This window comes from Culex pipiens, chromosome 3, assembly GCF_016801865.2.
Source record: "Culex pipiens pallens isolate TS chromosome 3, TS_CPP_V2, whole genome shotgun sequence".
In the NCBI taxonomy this organism is placed as follows: Eukaryota; Metazoa; Arthropoda; class Insecta; order Diptera; family Culicidae; genus Culex; species Culex pipiens.
The window spans coordinates 90,588,234-90,608,712 of record NC_068939.1 but is presented as its reverse complement, the minus strand read 5'-3'; the positions used below and the strand labels follow the sequence as shown (position 1 = coordinate 90,608,712).

At 35.4% G+C, this 20,479-nt stretch overlaps 1 protein-coding gene across 1 annotated transcript; it reads right to left on the bottom strand.

The window, feature by feature from the left end:
* Window positions 1-802: 802 nt before the first annotated feature.
* On the bottom strand, window positions 803-19,822 carry LOC120425136 (uncharacterized). The gene is made up of 4 exons (XM_039589563.2): window positions 19,086-19,822; window positions 9,922-10,179; window positions 6,949-8,644; window positions 803-1,606 (listed from the first exon to the last, which is right to left on the bottom strand). Exons 1-3 carry the CDS (start codon window positions 19,117-19,119, stop codon window positions 6,951-6,953), a joined length of 1,986 nt encoding a protein of 661 aa, XP_039445497.2. The 5' UTR covers window positions 19,120-19,822; the 3' UTR covers window positions 803-1,606; window positions 6,949-6,950.
* Between the last annotated feature and the right edge of the window lie 657 nt (window positions 19,823-20,479).

Here is a 20,479-nt window from a genome sequence, read left to right as displayed (position 1 = left end):
TTGCGTTTGATAACCATCTTTAATTAAACGTTTGTACCCACTCAGAAAACACGATTGCTGAACCATGACTCAAGAATAAATTCTTAATTTATAAACAAATGTTCAGACATCCCATGCTCTATGCTGTGTCGATCTGGATAAACTAATTCTTAACCATGAAGAAGAAACTTCATAGGATTTTGAACGAAATTCTGGAATTGATTCTGAAAGTTTTTTCTTGGTTCAGTACATGTGAACTTCATCAATTATTATTTATTGAAGTTGACGATAATTGATTCATTTCGGCAAAAATCATTACAGTCTTCCACTGCATTGCTTTGATCACTTTATAGATTTTAAATTATTATTAAATTTAGCCCTTTTTGAAGTGTAGAAGCGCCTGAATGAAAGCACTGTTCTTCGAAAGTTTATCAATTTGAAACGCTTGTATTATTGATAGGGCTGAGAATATATATTCTACAAAATATGCATAAATAATTTAAAAAAACTAACTAATGATTGTTAGTTATATACACATTCACATTTCATCACCTTCCAAAGGCGTTGTGCTAGTCCTCTAAGCATGACGAGAGTTTTTCAAGAAGGTCAATCAACAATAATTCACGCACTTACCCTGCCCAAAGGGTTATCCATCGAGCCTCAACCCTTGAGAGGGGCGGCAGAGTGCTTACTTCCAAATAAACACAACATTCTTTTTTGTCCTGCTCAACTCACCTTATCCAAACCTCAAAGTCATCATCATAGACCATCTTTGTGAGCAACGGCCAAATCGGATGTATAATTGGCACTTTTTTCCCACCAGCTTCCAGTATCTTCTAGCGCTGAAGATGATGATGATGATTGTTGATGGGTAAACAGAAATGCACGTACACCGCACATAGTTCAACCGCCGATCAATGAATTCAACCGAGAGTTCGATGATTTCCCCCCAGGTGGAGAAGCAATTATTTGCAATGAAACTACAACTTATTTCGCTTTTGTTCACTTTTATTTTCATCTCTTTATTTTCGATATTTTTTGTTTGTTATCCAAAGGTGGTCTACAATCTAGAAGAAGGTTTTTTGCTCATCAGGGAGCAGTTTCTGCAAGCATCGATTGGAAATCAATCAATCTTAAGCAGAGTCAATAAATTATTCACTATCAGTAGGGTTTACGATTATTTGCTAGGCTTGAAATCTATGGAAGGCTTAGACAGGGAGAAAGAACCATGAAATCAAACTTTAACAATTCTGGTTAGGTAACATTTCAACAAATTATTATAACTCAAACTAATTCTCTTTCATTCTTCTGCACACAATCATGCTCACCCAAACAATTCAACATTAGCAGTATAATTATAATTTAACAACAAATCAGCAAGCTTCTGGTACAAATGCGCCTCAAAAAAGTTCAACGACAGCAACCGCGTCAATTACGTAAAAAGCTCCAAACATTCCGGAAAGCTTTCCGTTCGTGCGATGTTTTTGGGGGGTTTTCCTCCATCGTTCGACGTTGTTATCAACAGGTGGCTGCAGTTTTCTCTCTCTCATCATGTTATCTGACCTCTTTCTCTCTCTCGTACAGCATCACACCGGCAGCGTCGCTGGCCGTTAGTTTTCTTCGAAATCTGGTGGAAAATTGAAGAAGTTGAAAATGAAAGTACACAAAATTGATTGATTATCTGAATAGTGTAGCAGTTTAAGATTTGAAGAAAGTGAAACTGATTGAAAGTGATAAAGATTTGTGGCGAAGAAAATGGAAGTGTTAGTTAAAGAAAAAAAAAATTAAATGAAATTAAGTTAAACGTAACTTGAAGTGTTTTATAGGTTTCGAAATGCATAGTCAAGAACGTTGTGAAAAACTATTAAAGAGAAGAAGAGATAGGTTTAAAGATAACAAAATGTGACTAATATTTTTTAAGTTACCTGATTCCTAGAAATCATAAAATAAGATTTGTTTAGTGACGCTATTTCTTACTTAAACATATCTTTTATATTGTATATAAAATCGTTTTATTGCAAAAAATCAACTTAATTATAATAAAAATGGAAAATAGCACACTTGATTTGAAGATAAGGAACTAAGTGTTTTTAAATACCATCTCACATAACTTCATGAAAAATTGGATTTCTTATCAAAACTGCAACTTAGCTGAACATTATTTCATTAATTTTTGAACTGTTTCAATATGACAACAATTGGAAGAATTCGCTGGAAACTGCATTCTTAAGGGGCTACATGAAGAAAATCACAAAAATAATATTGAAGAAAATTTAATAAACCATTAATTATCATAACCATTTGAAGATTATTTTCAATCGCTCCTGAAAGTTTCATAAAGATATTTCATTATTAAACTAAGTAAGAGAAGATTTTAGCTCAGAATTTTGCCACGATATCTTGAGATGAGATGGACCAAATTAGCTGAAATTTAAGGTAAAGACTCTCAAAACATATCCCGTGTGCATGACGAAGCTCGATTTTTATATTTTGCTTCTTAAAAAATACAAAAATCAAAAACTGACTGTTGAGTCAGTACAAATGTTCAAAAACGGGAAAATTGATGTTTTCTGGAGGTGGGCAAAAAAAGAGCCGTTCAATGAGCCGGTTCATTAAAAAGAGCAAACAAACCATGGTTCACAAAAAAAGAACCGCGTTTTTTTCAATTCCGATCTTTTGAAAGAACCGTTCCAAGATGTAATGATTAATTTAAATCATTTTTCTGGATGAACTTTTGAATTAATAGAGAGCAATTCCAGCCCAAAACTGGATTTTTTTAGGCACTTTTTTCTCGACCTTCTCAGATTTCAATGAAACTTTGTAGACATGTTATCCTAGGCATATATATGCCATTTTTGTGTATATGGAGCCAGTTACACTCGATAATGACGTAAAGAAGGGCGTAAGTGTTTTAATTATTTTGTGTTTCGTAATTTAAATATTGCTGTATCTCGAAGCCGTTGCATCGTATCAAAAGTGGTCAAGGACAAACCTGTAGGACATTTGACGGGCATTCCGAAAAAAATACACTGACAGAATAAAACACTCCACTTTTATGAGATTTTTTGATTTTTAAGTTTAAAAGTCAAATTTGAAGATGACCCCACGATTTGTTTTCGCTCAAAATTTTTGTGAAAATAGCCTAAGTGTTACGAAAAGATTCACGAAAAATGCAGGATGGAGCAACTCACCTAAAAAAATACAAAAACCATTTACTGAAACTGTTTTTTTTAATGTGCTCTAAACGTCAAAATTTTTAAAAACTGAATATGGGAATCGATTTTCCAGACAATTTTACATAAAAGTCTCCATATTGACCACTGTCCTAAGTCCAATCCTTGTGAAGTCACAGCGGTTTTAAAAATAAAAATAAAAAAAAGCCCATAAATCCAATTGAAATGCTGTCAAAGACAAACTTATGGGAAATTGGACGAGCTTTCCGGTAAAAATATTTTCGAGACTGAAAAATCAAGTCTGTCGTATAGAAATTGCCAAAAACCATCAAAAAAACTATTTTTTCTACATTTTTTATTTTTAAAACCGCTGTAAATTCACAAGGATTGGACTTAGGACAGTGATCAATATGGAGACTTTTATGTAAAATTGTCTGGAAAATCGATTCCCATATTCGGTTTTTGAAAATTTTGACGTTTAGAGCACTTTTCAAAAAAAAAAACAGTTTCAGTAAATGATTTTTGTATTTTTTTAGGTGATTTGCTCCATCCTGCATTTTTCATAAATCTTTTTGTAACCTCTCAGGCTATTTTCACAAAAATTTTGAGCGAAAAAAAATCGTGGGCTCATCTTGAAATTTGACTTTTTAACTTAAAAATCAAAAAAAACTCATTAAAGTGGAGTGTTTTTTTTTCTTTCAGTGTATTTTTTTCGGAAAGCCCGTCAAATTTCCTACAAGTTTGTTTTTGACCACTTTTTGATACGTTGCAACAGCTTCGAGATACAGAAATATTTAAATTACGAAACACAAAAATATGTAAAACACTTACGCCCTTCTCAAATGTCATTATCGAGTGTAACTGGCTCCATATACACAAAAATGGCTTATATATGCCTAGGATAACATGTCTACAAAGTTTCATTGAAATCGGAGAGGGTCGGGTACAACCGATTCCCTATTTGGCATGGAGTTGCTCTAGACTTAAAAGACGAACGAAATTAAATGTATGAATGAGTTCGCAAAATGTAATCTTAATATAAAACATGATGAAATAATAGCAATTTTCTCCAAATTCATGAATTCAAGTTTGAGTGCTCTTCCCATCCAATTATTAACATCAAAATTTTGGAAAAGAACGAAAGAGCCTCACAAGAGAATGACTCATTCTTATGAGTGAGCGATAATGAGCGGCTTCTAAAAAAGAGCGGTTTTACCCACCTCTAATGTTTTCTAAGTCTTACCCAAATATCCTACCATTTTCTAAAGTCGATATCTCAGCAACTAAGGGTTCGATTTTCAATGTAAAAATAAAAAAACATTTGTGAAATTTTCCGATCTTTTCGTCAACAATATTTTCAATTTTTAAGATCAAGACTAACGTTTTAAAAGGGCCAAACATTCAATATTACGCCCTTTTGAAATGTTAGTCTTGATTCAGAAAAGCTGAAAATATTGTTTTCGAAAAGTTCGAAAAATTTCACAAATGTTTCATAATTAAACATTGAAAATCGGACCATTCGTTGCTGAGTAGAGCGTCCAATTTCCCGTCCCAGGAAAAAATTTCCCGGGAATTCCCGGGATTTTCCGAAAAAAAATATTTCCCGTTTCCCGGGAAATTTGTAAATTTCCCGGGAATTCCCGAAATTCAAGCGGAAGTATACATTTTCTTAAATTTTTGGAACTATTTTTTTAAAATACTCTGAAAAAATAATAAATGAACAAAATCAACCTGATTTTGTTCAATTAAATGTATTGTTTGGTTTAAATATAATTAATCAGATTATCAGAAATTATGATATCAGAATTATTTCTGATAATATTAATTTTTGAAGCAACTGGGAATAGATCTTGCTTAATGAGTATTAAATTATTACAATTAGGTAAGCTTTTAACAGATTGATGTTATTTCATCAAAACAATATTAACTCCTTACCTCCAAATTATAATTGAGATTTTTTTACGTTTTTGTTTACCATGATCAAATGAGATGAAAATCGAATTTGTGCAAAAATAATTAATTCAATTGGTTGAATACCTAGTACCAAAGAAAAAACAATTTGAAGTAAATGAATTATGGAGCACTGGTGCAACTACAGGTGTTAGAGGGTTAAATGTGAAAAAATAGAAGACTTTTTGTGAAATGATGTTAATTTATCGTATAATTTAAATCATGTTGCATAATTATACAAAAAAATCATTCAATAATGACTTTCTATTGCTTGTTCTCAAAAAATGCAAAAAATATATTCAAAGCTTGCTTCAAATATTTGAAAACATTAGGTTGTTTGGAGTAAAACCAACACTGAAAAGCTTTACCATTTGTCAATAGCTGAGACCAGTATTTGTCATGAAAAACATAATTTGTGCATGTTTTTTTCTCATTTCAATAAACTGGTCACATAGGCAAGTTTAAAAAGAAATTTTAGAATGGTGGATTATGGATTCATTTTACTCACAGTTTAAACACATTGATAAAAAATATTTCTCATCAAAAAATACCAAAATACATTTTCTTGTAGTTGAATGATTTTTTACATGCAGTCAAGCTGTTAATTGATCTTCACACTTATTTAAACCATTAATGTTGATGTCCTATACAATTTTGTTGCATAATATTAATTAAAACCAAAATCATAACAATTTTCAATAAATTTAAAATTTCCCGGGAATTCCCGGGATTTCCCGAAAGTTTGGCTGAAAATTGGACGCCCTATTGCTGAGATATCGACATTAGAAAAAGGTGGAATGTTTGGATGAGACTTGGAAAACATAAATTTTCCTGTTTTTAAATCTTTGCATGACAATATCTCAGCAACTAAGGGTCGTATCAACAAAGTTCAAAAAAGCAAAATATAGAGAATTTTCTCAGCTTTTCAATAATATTTTTTTTCAAAAGTGGGCAAACATGTGCACTTATTTAAAAAAATGAATAACTGCGACTATTTTCAAAAAGTTTCCTAAAAATGGCTATAGCTTGAAAACGGTGCACTTTATCAGAATTTCACTAAAGTACTTTTTGATTACAAATTTTGATTTTACATCGAAAAATGATGTTAAAAATTTTTTGTGATCAATATTTCGATTTTTTGAAAAAAATCAGCATTGATTCAAAAAATCATAACTCGGTCAAAGATTTTTTGCACAATCTAGAAATATCAGAAAAGTTGGCATTTGATGTTCCATAAAACATATCAGAATATAAAAAAATTAAAAATATTTTTTTTTTTGCAAATCAAGTTTTAGTGACAAAAAGTTAAATAAAAAATCACCAAAAAAATGTTTACCATGTAACATTTTTTTCGGTGTAGTCCAAATCCATACCTACAACTTTACCGAAGACACTTCAAAAGACACAGATTTTTGAATTTCTATACATCCTTTTTTATGGACAGCTGCCAAGTTTGTATGGAAAATTATATGGACAAACTAATGATGCAAAATGGCTTCTTTCGGCATATCAAAAATTTTTACACCTTAAATCTGATTTTAACAAGAAAAACTATGACTAAAAGTCACCCTGGAATTCAAAATAAAAATTTTCAACGCAACTATTTTTTAAAGCACTGTTGAACAAACTTTTCACTACACGATTCTAAAATGAAATGATATAAAAACTGAAAAATTTCAAGCATCAACGTTATTCTTTAAAAATTTCCAATTTTAAAACTCTCAAGATTCGAAAACTCAAATCAAATTTTAATACATCCTCTTTTCCACAACATAAGGTTAAAAATGCGTGGGAAATCTTCAAATTAAAAAAAAAACGAATATTCCCACTAAAAACGCATCCTTACCGTCACTGCCGTGGCTTTCTCGTTGTCGCCGATGTCCCTGAACTGCTTCCGTTATCCTGCTGCTGCTTCTGCTCCTGTCTTGCTCCCTGCTGCTGTTTATCATCCGACCTGGACTGGGCGACGACGGACACCGGGTGCTTGACCTCGACCTTCACCTCGGTGGTGGACTTTTCGACGGGCTTCGACGACTTGACGACCACCGACTGGACCGGGCTGGTTGGCGCGTGGGAGCTGTCCGCCTCGGAGTCAACCGCCGGCTCGACGACGGGCTTGATGTGGTCGTGGTTTCGCCGGGCCAGCTTCCAGTGGGCACCGTTGCTGCTTTGGTGGGAGGACGACTGGAAGGACTGGGACTGGGGACTGGGTTGCTGCTGCTGCTGGCTTTGGTGCTGGTGAGGGTGGGTCTGGTGCAGGGTTAGGGCGGGAGCGGGTTGTTGGAGGGGTTGGGCCTGGGGCAGGGGCAGGTACTGGGGAGCGGAGTAGGGGAGGGGTTCCGGCAGGTGTTGCGTTTCGACCTTGGACCGGTTGTGGTAGGAGGAGGGACCGTGGTACTCGTAGGTGACGGGACCGTTTTCATAGCTGTTGGGCTTGGAGTTGGAGTACTCGAACTGGGGTTGCTGCTTGTGAGCGTAAAAGTTGGGCTGTTGGAGCTGCTGCTGGGGCAGGGCCTGGTACTTTTGGAAGGTTTGCTTGTACTGGTTCTTGAACGCCGTGAAGGGCTGCTTGTCCGAGGGATTGCTCTGGGATTCGTGGGAGGGTTGCTTGGGAACAACAAAGTCAACATGTTCGCCATTTTGAACTGTGTTCACCGGGATTGAGGGATGCTGAATGGATGGGGGTGCCGGATATTGGTGGGCCGAGGTTTGGGGCTGAGGTTGGGGAGAGGCTTCGATCTCCTTGGGGAAGTAGTAGTTGACGTGAGTCACCGGAGTCGGAGCCGGGGCTTGGTGGGAGTAGGTTTGGGGAGCTTGGGACTGATGTTGGGATTGATGTTTGTAGTACTGATGCTGTTGCTGCTCTTCAGTGGCAACATTCTTTGGGTAGTAAAAGTTGGTCGAAATTGACAACGGACTGACCATTTGGGGTTTCTTGTAAAAGGTTTGTTGGGAGGAGGGAGCAGGACCAAAGCTTGGCTTTTGATGCTTGAAAATGTCATTGTGACCACCGAAGAAGCTCGACGAACCGAAGCCTGCGTGGTTGAGTGGGATAGCTTTAACAATTTGGGTGTGTTCTAATGGCATTTTGTGAAAATTGAACTTGCTTGGTAGTTGGTCCGGCTTCACAAAGGCCGGCTTTTCCTGGACCAGCGATGCCGTCGATCCGGGCGTCTCCAGCTTGCTAATAGCCTGCTGACCCAGCTTCAGCAGCTGATCTTCGGTATTGATGGCCGGCGCAAAGTTTGGCGGTGGTGGCGACGGAAGGGACTGGGCCGGAGCTCCGGACTCCGTAGGCTTGTAAGACACCCCCGACGAGGAGGGACCCAGCGAAAGCGTCGGATGCAGCAGTTCTTCCTTGCCCTTACCCGGAGAAGACGTCAGGAACTGGTGGAACTCCGACGGCTTGAACTGTGGGGACGGAATGAAATGGTTCGACAAGTGCGGGTACTTGGGCATGCCCTTGAAGACCATCCCCTCCAGGCCGAGGATTGGCAACATGTGCTCTAGCGAGAAGATTTCGCCATCGCTCGTATGGATTTCTGTGGGAAAGAAAGAAAACATTATTGCTATTAGGGGAAATAATTATTATTATAATTATTATAATAATTATTATAATTATAATTAATTAAATGCTATTAGGGGAAATAATTCAATTAGGGGAAATAAATGCAATTGCGGTCGTGTTTGAATGATGCTGGATAATCTGGATTGATCCTTGAAATTCACTAAAACCAAGTACACTTTTATTAAAAGTTATGCTATTCCTTTAAAAAAAAAAATATTTCAAAAATGCATTCTAATCAGTTGAGTGCATTGGGCCACGCCCATTTTTTATTTTTTTTTGATTAGCAGCTTAGTTCTTTTTTTCTTCCAGCGCTCTTTTGGGTCTGCTTAGTGCTGCGAAAATTGTTGAAATTTTAAGCGAACACTCACGAAAAGTAGCATTTGTAGCGAAATTTTCCTGGCAGCACTTGCTCACTCCAACAAGCGCTGCACCAGCATGTTGGTGGTGTTGGTGGCCACCCTTTGTTCTTTATTTGCCTTCGCTTCTCGCTCGGTTTTCTTCAGCCTTCGATTGGAATGAGTGGTCAAAATTGAAACGTCAAAAGACTTAGCGCGTTTGTTTTTTTGATGGTGCTTGCTAATTATTTACATTTTTCGGGATTATTTTTCAAGTGAGTGACTAAGTACTGGTCAAAAGATCATGTTGCCGGTAGTTGGAAGCAATTTTATATCTTAAGCACTTTGAAATCGTTAGCACAAGTGAAAAGATATTGATTGCGACTTTCGTCAAGCAGTTAACCTCTGATGTTGCGTGTGGATGTGTGTGCCACCAAAATGATGAGAAATGGTCTCGCAAAATAGAAATTATGATCAAAAGTGCATTAAATTTGATCTTTTTGACCAGTAAATGGCATAAATTTGCGTGCTTACTCGAGGCGGTGCTGATGCTGGTTAGTTTATAGCCTAAAAAGTATTTTTGGAGCTTTAATTGAGCATCAAACTCTCCATATGACGAAGATAGGTGTTTGATTAGAAAGGGTATATTTCCCCTATTTGTTCTAATCGAGGCTGCAGCATGATCAATCGTCAGCTGAGGTGAATTGGAAAACAGGACGATTAGGGACAGCAATTTCAGAGTTCTTCAAGGCTTAATAATTGGAAAACTATGTACTTATATTGCTACTCTGAGTCTTTTCTAATCAAAACCAATGAAAAATATCAAAAGATTGTTCGAAATATATATAAACAGCTGTCCCAATTCGCTCCAGATAACGGTAACGTAAGTGCTCAAAAAAGATGTCAAAACACTCACCCGGGTAGTTCCCATACGAGGCCACGCCCCCGGACATGATCTTCACGCCGGGATCCTTGAAGACCTTCTTCTTCTTCTTGCTGTCGATCGGTCGGATGATCAGCAGCGGGATCTCGCCGTTGGAGCGCTTCGGCTTGCGGGAGCCCGCTGCGGTGGCGTTGAACGCGAGGACCTTGCCGGCCAGCCCGCCGTCGGACCGCAGGGTCTTCACCATCGACGTGTGACTGCTCTTGTCGGGGCCACCTAGGACGGCGGACGCTGGAAAGAGAGAGAAAAAATCGATGAAGAGAAAATGAAACGAATCTATAGTTGAAGGTATCTATTAAATAGCTATTTTTAACCCGTAACGAGTGAAACGATAAAAAAACACCCCAAGTCATGAAGAGAAATTTAACACTTCCGTGGGCCATAACCAGGAAGAGAAGCAAGAAAAATCTCCATGAAAATGACCATGATTAACTCGTGTTGAGGTGCAACCTTAGTAGATCCACTGTTTACACTAGTTTGCACTTATTATAAGGCTGTGAACGAAAATTAGAGAGATTTTTTCAAATGATAATTTAAATATCTAGCAAAAACATTTTTTTTGATCTCCTGAATTTTTTGGGGAAATTTTGCAGTGGGAAACAGCAACTTTACATAAAATATGCACCGGACCTTATAATATCTTGGAAACCAGTGTAGTTATGGCACGTGTGCTTCCGCTGTCAGCTCAAAGAGCCGCGATCGTTTCGCGTGTGCTCATTAACCTCCATCGCGCGATGCCCACTTTATGATACTCCAAGAAGAAGGTTCGATAAACGATTCGACTACCTGACGGTGCTGGGTGGCTTTTTTTGCCCCCCCTCTCATAAATTCATCACACCTCCCAGAGGGACTAATTTGCTCATGGACAGTATTAATTGACCGTGGGGAAACCATTGGCGCGATACGTTCTCGGATTAAGCTCCAGACTGTCCAGATCGCAGCGGGAGGCATTCGGTTTAGAAAGTGTGTGATATATTAGGGTTGACTTGGAGGGTTGGAATCTTCTTTCGTTTTTGATTATGAATATTTATGGGTGCACAAATATTGAGATGTCTTTTGGAAACAGAAAGCACTGTTATAGGCTTCTAGCCTGCTGAAATGTTGGTTTTTGATTGGGAATTTAATCTTTTTTAGGTCACAAAACGTAAAATTGATGCCGGGACCAAAAAGAAGTTGAGCGCAAAACTACCTTTTCTCGGATCGTTGCAAGCGATAAACACTGAAGGTGTCTGATGGGATGAGACCACTTCTAAACGAGACGCAAGGGATAAGCCGACAATAAATGACCAGCAAGAGAGAAACATACTTCTTTGAGCTTCTTAGGGAAAAGAAGTCATGGAAATACACAACAGTTAAAAAAAAGTGCGAAACACTTCTCAATCCAGTCCAGACAAATAAATTTTCATAAACACCGTCTGATCCTTGTGGTTAAATGACACCGTATATTGTAGCTTAAAGTTTGAAAATATAAAAAAAAAACTAGAGAGGATGTTGTTGTGAACTATTTACTTGTTAAAATGCAAAAAAAAAAATTCTATTAATTATTTCCATAAATAAGCATACATTTTTGATTAAGGATGCTTATTAAAGGATTTTTGTTTTGGTTTTATTTATTTATTTTCAAAGTTTGTTTTTTTGTATGCGTTAGACTACTGCATATTTAAAAACATTACTTAATCCACCCTTGGGTGGTTGGTGCCTTCCTCAAATTTAAAAGGTAATGCTATCCAAAATAGGGCGGACCTTTAAGTGTTCTATCAATTTGATTCATTATTCATTCATTCAGATTGGGTAGTCAGATCTTCATATTTCAGGGCACTTATGTGCTTACAACTTATGATAGAGTAGTCAAATCTCCAATTCAATTTGTGCCCGTTGGAAAGGCTTTTTAATTACCTATCCAAAGATAGGTCGCATGATATATTTGGACAACGTTTTCATCATGATATCTGAGATCCGGCTTCCAAAAAGTACATAAATAACACTTAAGTGCTTATAACTTTTGATAGGGTTATCAGATCTTCAATGTCTTGAACGCTTTGGAAAGATCTTTTAAATACCTTTCTAAAAATGTATAACATGCTGAGTTTTCTTACAAAAACCACCCTTTTTACAATCTTCCGGACTTTTGTTAAAATCGTTTTTTTAGCATAACTTTTGAAGTACACAGAAAAAAATGTAAATTTGGAAGCTGTAATTTTGGAAGATTGAATATTACCTCTTTTGAGGTGTAATTTTACCTCAATTTAGACTGAAAAAGTGACATTACACCAGAAAAGTGGTAAAATTACACATTTCCAGAGGTATAATTACACCTTTTTTGCCTTCCTCACCTTACTGAGGAAAGGCTATAAAATCACTCGAAAAATGAACTTCTCAATTAGACCTCCTAGACCCACCTTCATGTATACCTATCGACTCAGAATCAAATTCTGAGCAAATGTCTGTGTGTGTGGTGGGATGTTGATCAAAAAATTGTCACTCGATTATCTCGACATTGGCTGAACCGATTTTGTCCGTTTTGGCGTCATTTGATCCGTCTTGGGGTCCCATAAGTCGCTATTAAAAATTATGCGGTTTAGTTAAGTACTTCAAAAGTTATGCCAAAAAAAAAGATTTTGACAAAAGTTCGGAAGATTGTAAAAAGGGTGGTTTTTGTAAGAAAACCCAGCATGTTATACATTTTTAGAAAGGTTTTTAAAAGACCTTTCCAACGCGACCAATACATTGAAGATCTGATAACCCTTTCAAAAGTCATAAGCACTTAAGTGTTATTTATGTACTTTTTGGAAGCCGGATCTCAGATATCATGATGAAAACGTTGTCCGGATCTATCATGCGACCTGTCGTTGAACAGGTAATCAAAAGACCTTTCCAACGCGTCCAAGACATTGAAGATCTGACAACCCTATCAAAAGTTATAAGCACTTAAGTGTTATTTACGCACCTTTTGGAGGCCGGATCTAATGATCGTCTCATCTTATCTCATGATATTCATGCGACCTATCTTTGGATAGGTAATTAAAAGACCTTTTCAACGAGCACGAATTGGATTGAAAATCTGACTACCCTATCATAAGTTGTAACCACATAAGTGCCCTGCAATATGATGATCTGACAACCCAAACTAGTGGTATGAATAATGAGTCAAATTAATAAAACTCTGAAAAAACCATCATTTTGTGTCTATTTTGGATAGCACCCTTTAAATGTGAGGAAGGCACCAACCACCTAAGGGTGGATTAAGTAACGTTTTTTGACATAAAAGATGTACCCCTTCCCAGATGTAATATTACCATGATTTTTTTTCTGTGTACTTAACTAAACTGCATAATTTTTAATAGCGACTTATGGGACCTCAAGACGGATCGAATGACGCCAAAACGGACAAAATCGGTTAAGCCAATGTTGAGATAATCGAGTGACAATTTTTTGATCAACATCCCACCACACACACAGGCATTTGCTCAGAATTTGATTCTGAGTCCATAGGTATTGAGAAGTTCAGTTTTCGATTGATTTTATAGCCTTTCCTCAGTAAGGTGAGGAAGGCAAAAAAATCTCCCGGTTCTCGTTGAGGCCAGTGAATGAATAAAAGCAACTATTTTTTTTAAGTTTAAGGCTTATTTTGTCAGCCATTTTAACGATAAGTTAAAAAAATAATACTTTAAGTATCCAATTTTTCTGAAAAAAATGCGTGATTTAAAAAAATCAGATACAAATTGGGGTTGTGACTTAAAAAACAATTATTATAATTTTTATTCAATAAAAATAGAATCTTGATTCAAAAAAAAATAATTGGTTCCCAGTCTTCAATGCTAATTATTGATTCACCTGAAATAAATGAAAGTATCGATAGTACACCCAGAAGATACACATCGCAGCGTAAATGCGCTTTAGCTTCGACTTGACGACTTTTCGATCGAGAACGAGCCAGGACATCGAATTTGATGTTCCGTTTTATTCTGTATAAAACAATAATTTAAATGAGAAAAAAAGGAAAAAGACGTAGATTTAGGAAAAGCTTTAAATTTTGGGAATTTTCTGTTTAGGGTACGCTATCCATTAGAGGACCGCTTTCCTATAGTGGACCCTCTGAAGGGTTTTTGATGAAAAATTCAGTAAAATCATAATTTCAAGCGTGTTGTTGTCCACAAATCATTTATTTGGCATGTTCAGCATCATTTAAATCAATGTTGACTGATATTGAATTGTCCTTTTTACCAAAATAAGTGTTTTGAGTTCGACATCTGAAATCAGCCATGGCCACTAGCATTTTCACAACAAAACTGCATTTATATTTTATGATTGAATTAACTATCCAATCATTTTTTGACTGATTATTTAACTTCATCAAGCCGAAATAATGTAAGTTTAAGGAACTTTACTAAAATAAAGCGAAGAACTGCTCATTTTCGAGTAAATATTAGGGGGGTCCAATATAGGACAACGAAAATCCAAACTTATAGTCAATTGTACTTAACTGAAGCATTATAATTGCAGCTTGAAATGATATTTTATAATAATAAATCAAGAACAAAACTTTTTTTTTAAAATAAAAATGCGTGATTTTATCAGCAACTGAACACAGATCTATTGTTCAGTTTCGGTCAACCATTTGTATAATTAATATGAAAGATTGTGCATCAAAATTACTTTGTTTAAATTATTTTTATGTTTGCAGTGGCTTTTGAAACGTTTTCTCTGATCTTTTTCGGAAATAAATGTGTTTTAAATTTCTGTTCTGTTCTGAAAAGTGAGCAAAATCCATCATTTATTTGTTATATCTATCATTAGACCTACACCATGCATCAAAACATCAAAAATCGGTTAAATTTGGTATAAAAATAACAGTTTGCCTATAGTGGACCCGTGTCCACAATCGGATTATGGACTACGGGTCCACTATAGGAAAAGGGGGTCCATAACAGGCCAAAAAACACAAATGGCTATTTTTCTACTCAAAAACAAATAAACTGATGAAACAAATGGTCAAAGTTGTTCAAAAGACTTCAATTTTCATTGTTTTGTACAAAGGGTTATGAAAAACTGGGGGGTCCACTAATGGTTGAATCACCCTATAACGCGAACATGTTGATTGACAATCAAAAAATAAGCTATAAAATAAACAATAGGAAAATATTGAACAAGCTTAATCGAAAAAAAAAACTTACGAAAAAATTAAAATAAAATTGTGATGATAAACACATAAAGCATTGGAAATCAAAATACAGTTCAAGTTGAATGCAACCATTTTTAAAATCATAATTTATTGTTTCATGTTTTTCTTCATTTTAGGTAATTTAATAGAGAAAATTATTTTAAGTTAAAATATCTGAAATTCTATAAATGGTTTATTTTTATGATAAATAAATTTATTTCGAATACTTCATAAGATTGTATTTATTAAACTACCGTAAACTGGGGAAATATTGATATGATATCAAATTATATTAAGAATATATTCCCATTGATATAACTAATTTATTAACATGTACTGTGGTAAGCCACATAAGTTTGAAATGTTTTTTTATTTACAAGTTTTTTCAAAATTGAAAAAACTTGTTTACAAAAAAACAAATTGAGATTGAACGAAATAAATTCCAAAAATAAAAAGGTATTTTAAATAATAGTTGGGTCATTCCATCTGAAGCTGAACAGCATTTGAAAATTACCATCTCCGATTCTGCTCAAATTTGGCAGAGCTGTTGAGACTATCAAAACATGCAAAAATCCCGAATTTCATCCAAATCGGACCACCCCCTCCATTTTTGTACCCTCCCAAAAATCGTCATTTTGGCGATTTTTGAGCGAAACCCCTATCTTCAAACGACGATAACTCAGGAACCACAAATCTTAGAGGGTCGGTCTTAGACTCAATTGTGAAGGAAATTGGACGTAGAATCCATTTCCGTGATCAAAATTTGGATTAAAATATGTTTTCTACCTGTATTGCGCAATTGAAAACTTTAAATGGCCGTATCTCAAAACAGCCCTATTTATTTTTTAAATTTAACCTCACCATCGTATTCTCCGGTCAATTTTACATAAGAATCACTTATCGACAGAAAGGAATATGTTTCGTTCCAGAGATATCGAATTTTAAAGTTTTGAGTATTTGAAATTACCTACATCAGCTACACTCGCCGCATCTGCTAGAAGCACTCAGTCGTGCTAATCATTAATTACTACCTGGTGTTCTGTAAGATGAATTATTTTTATAATTTTATACGATTTTGAGATAATCAATACCTTGAACAATCTATATTTTGTTTAAGGAATATTTATTGGGCAATTTTGAATGCACTGTTTTTCCTGATCTCACACAGAAAAAAAAATGATGGTTATATTCATCAGGAAATGGTGACAGATTTTGTGGCAAAAAATATGATAAATTTTACCCCAGAAAATGATGAATATTCATCAGTTTTTGATGAATATTCATCAGGTTCACATTTTTACACATTTTTTATGTAATATTACTCAAAAAAAGAGGTAATATTCAACCTACCAAATTTTCAACATTCCAAAATTCAACTTTTTTTTTCTGTGCAGTGTCATTGAACCATATTAGGTAAAATTTGAACTTTTAATATTTATTTGCAAATGCTACAACGTTTTTACAAAACAATTTAAAAAAATAACATTTTTCTATTGTATTCATATTTTTCCTAATTCCTCATGTCTTCCCACTTTATCAAATTATTTCTTTTATTTGAAGCAAGAACAAATGTAGAGCTGGATGTAGTAGATGAAATAATTCTCATGGGTTCTAGAGCTTTTGCCATGTGCGGTAGCAAAATAGTGCCATTCAGCAATAAAGCCCAAAATCTGCCTTACGGTTTGAAAGATTGAGCACGATTTTTATATTGTGAGCCAGTTTCATCTGAATAATTGATGATTTTTTTTTCAATTCTGGTACATTTAATTTCAAAAACAAAACCATATACTTCTGATACATGTGGACAGCAGCTGTATCGTCTTCCAAGATTTCGAAATTATTGACAACAAAAAAGATAATTTTTCGGACGGTGTCGAAATCAACACCACTTAATTTTATCTTAATCAGATAATAAATCCGATTAATCTTTGTGATTTTCTTACATTTTTCAGTTTTAACTTTCCAATAATCCTCTTGCTTAATCATGCTTCACGAGAGTTTTATTCATGTTAATTCATAATTTTTAACACGATAATGCATGTACTTTTTCTTAAGTGTTACTTACAAGATCAATTGCAATTTCCTGCTAGCTCAGCGGGAATTCCATTTTGCCCTGTATTGCGTGTCGTTCTTGCTCTGTCCTATATGGGCTAGCACATAAATTCACCGTATACTATTTTTTTTTTTAATTTAAATTTAAATAAATAACCAGGTAGCAGTTATTGATCAGTGCGCCCGAGTGCTTCTAGCATATGCGGCGAGTGTAGCTGATGTAGGTAATTTCAAATACTCAAAACTTTAAAATTCGATATCTCTGGAACGAAACATATTCCTTTCTGTCGATAAGTGATTCTTATGTAAAATTGGACGGGGAATACGATGGTGAGGTCAAATTTAAAAAATAAATAGGGCTGTTTTGAGATACGGCCATTTAAAGTTTTCAATTGCGCAATACAGGTATAAAACATATTTTAATCCAAATGTTGATCACGGAAATGGATTCTACGTCCAATTTCCTTCAAAATTGAGTCAAAGACCGACTCTCTAAGATTTGTGGTTCCTGAGTTATCGTCGTTTGAAGATAGGGGTTTCGCTCAAAAATCGCCAAAATGTCGATTTTTTGAGAGGGTACAAAAATGGAGGGGGTGGTCCGATTTGGATGAAATTCAGGATTTTTGCATGTTTTGATAGTCTCAACAGCTCTGCCAAATTTAAGCAGAATCGGAGATGGTAATTTTCAAATTTGCATTTTTTCTTGCACACTTCAGGTGGAATGACCCAGTTGCTTTGAAAAGTTTAGCTTTAAAAAAATATATAAATTTTTTGATAAAAAATAGAACTTTGCCTGAGCTTCTCATAAATTAAAAGTTTTGTTTATGAAAACATCGATTTATATTGCATTTTGAACCTAGTACGAAGCACAAATCAAAAGTTTTTACATTTTAAATGAAATTTGTCGTAATAAAAATGTCTTTTAATTTGAAGATTTATTTGGATTGTGTTTTGAAATCATATAAAATTGATTAATTAGAAACTACTTTAATTTTTTTCCAAAAAATCCGAAAATGTATTTCGTTTTTCGATTCTAACACATTTCCATTGAGAAAACCATTACACATTGAGAATTATAAAATAATCCTTTTAATCAACATTTAATCTTTTTCAAACAACTTTTTATACTATTAAAAATGTATAATAACTTTTTTGAAGTACTTCGAGCACTCCTCTACTACGGTCAGTACGACTCCATACCATTCCGTGCGTATTTAAGTAGTAATCTTCATTTTGCGGATAAGTCTCAAACCTATCAAAGTCAAGGCTATCAATGTCTCCTCGGTGTACGGTATTACCTAAGAAAATCTATAAAATTTTTTTTTTTTTTGGTATTTATTTGCCATTAATATTTATCTGAATTATTTCGTTATGTCGGTAATGAATTAAATTTTGTTTTGGAACTCTTGATTCCACTTGGATTTTTTTTTAAATTATGCCTAAAACTCAAAGATTTTGCAAATAAAAAGCATTTTGAGTTAAACCAACAATTAGAATTATGTTTTGGACCGTCATCACCAATATGTAAAGTTAAAAAAGTTTTGTGTTTTATTGTTAAATGAAAATTACATAAGTAAATAACTAAAAGAAAGAAATCCCATACAAATTACTATCATGATTTAAAGTAAACGAGCAAAGTGTGAAGTTCGCACTGTGAACTCTACTGAACGTTTCCACATTTTGCGGAGTTGTTCAGGTGCTTGGAAAAACAAAAAAAAAACCTTTTGTTCAAAATTCAAAGTGTCGACAACGTTCTTTACTTATATTTTAGTACTCATACCTAAGATTTTCTCAATGCTAACAATGTTGTTAATATTTTTACTGAACCTTTTTTAGTTTGTATTGCTTTGCTTCTTAAAAAAAAGTCATTTTAAATTCTACCCACAAGCCTTCCAGCCAAATTCACGCCTCCAACTAAACTCACCTGTCAGCAAAACAAAGAACAGCAGCGGCAGCATTTTTGTAGGATCCTCAAGTACTTTCCCAAAAAGGGATTTCTTCTCCAAGAAAAAAAAACTAGCTTCTCTTCACCGGATTTCTGCCGGTTTCCGGACTCCTTCTTTTCCTCGAACTAAAAAAAACTGGAGCTGCTTTCGACTTTTCCTTCCGTTTCACCGAATAAAGGCGTTCTTCTATTTGATTTTCTTCTTGCTTGGAGGAAAAATTTAATTTCCACTTTTCACCAGCTTTTCAGCACACGGGATAAACCGTCCACACTTCTCTTTCTCTCTCTCCCGCAAAGGATGAACGCCGGCAGCGCAAATTACTTTCTGATTAAGAGTTTTCCACTTGTGTGTGTTTGTCTGCTCTCTTTCCCCGCAGAAAAAAAAAGAGTTTCCCAACAAGGGTTTTACTTTCCGTGCACTTTTCTTCCGCCCTTTTTATTCTTGAGCTTTTCCTTAATTTTTCACTACATTTCTTTGCGAAACAAGTTTCGCCAGCACGAAAAAAATCACAACCTGTTAATTTGTTCTGCACTTTTGTGTTTTTTCCACGAATTGAGCCAACTTTTTTTCCTTTTCTCGACCAAGAGTTTTGAATCACTTTGAAGCTTGTATTCCCCCACACAAAGCCTTAACTTTTTCGTCACCCCTTAAATTTTCACGAAAAAGCTCGCAGCTCTTCCCGTGCAAGTTTGTGACTAGAGAGAGCTAAGCTTAAGACGATGCACTCGTTTGGCGGTCTGGCGTACGAATGCTCAACTGGATGGTGGCAGGAAAGTTTAAACTTTTGCGCGTTTTTTTGTTCGGACCTCTTTCTCGAAAAAACGGGGGCCGCTGCCAGCCTCCAAAGTTCGGCGCTTTTCTCTCTTTCTCTTTTCTTCTCCTAAGCTTCACACCACATTTTCACCTTTTTCACCCGTCCCATCGTGACTTCCTCGTGCGCCAAGCCGCTTGATTAAGATGAGGCTAATTATTGGTGGCTACACACACAACACATGTACTTTTGTTTGAAGTGAATGGACATGGGTACCAGTAGCAGCTACTAACTGGTGATTTGTAGCATTTGCTGAATCATGGCTTCGGGGTAGGCTTTGGCGAACAAGACTTTTATGTCTATACGTTGGTCCATTCAGGTTAGGGAATTTAGCAACAAAACTTTTGCAATCCTCGTTTTGGGCTTTTAAATCTTTTCAAGAAGATCAAAAGTATTTAAATTATTTTTTCATCTCTAGATGAGCCTTCCAACAAAAGGTCGGTTGAGTCGGTAAGTCCAGCTTTAAAAAGTATAAGTTAAGTGGTCATAACTTGAAACAGGGTTGCCAGATCTTCAATATTTTGAACTAGCTGAAAAGGTCTTTCGATTACCTAACCAACA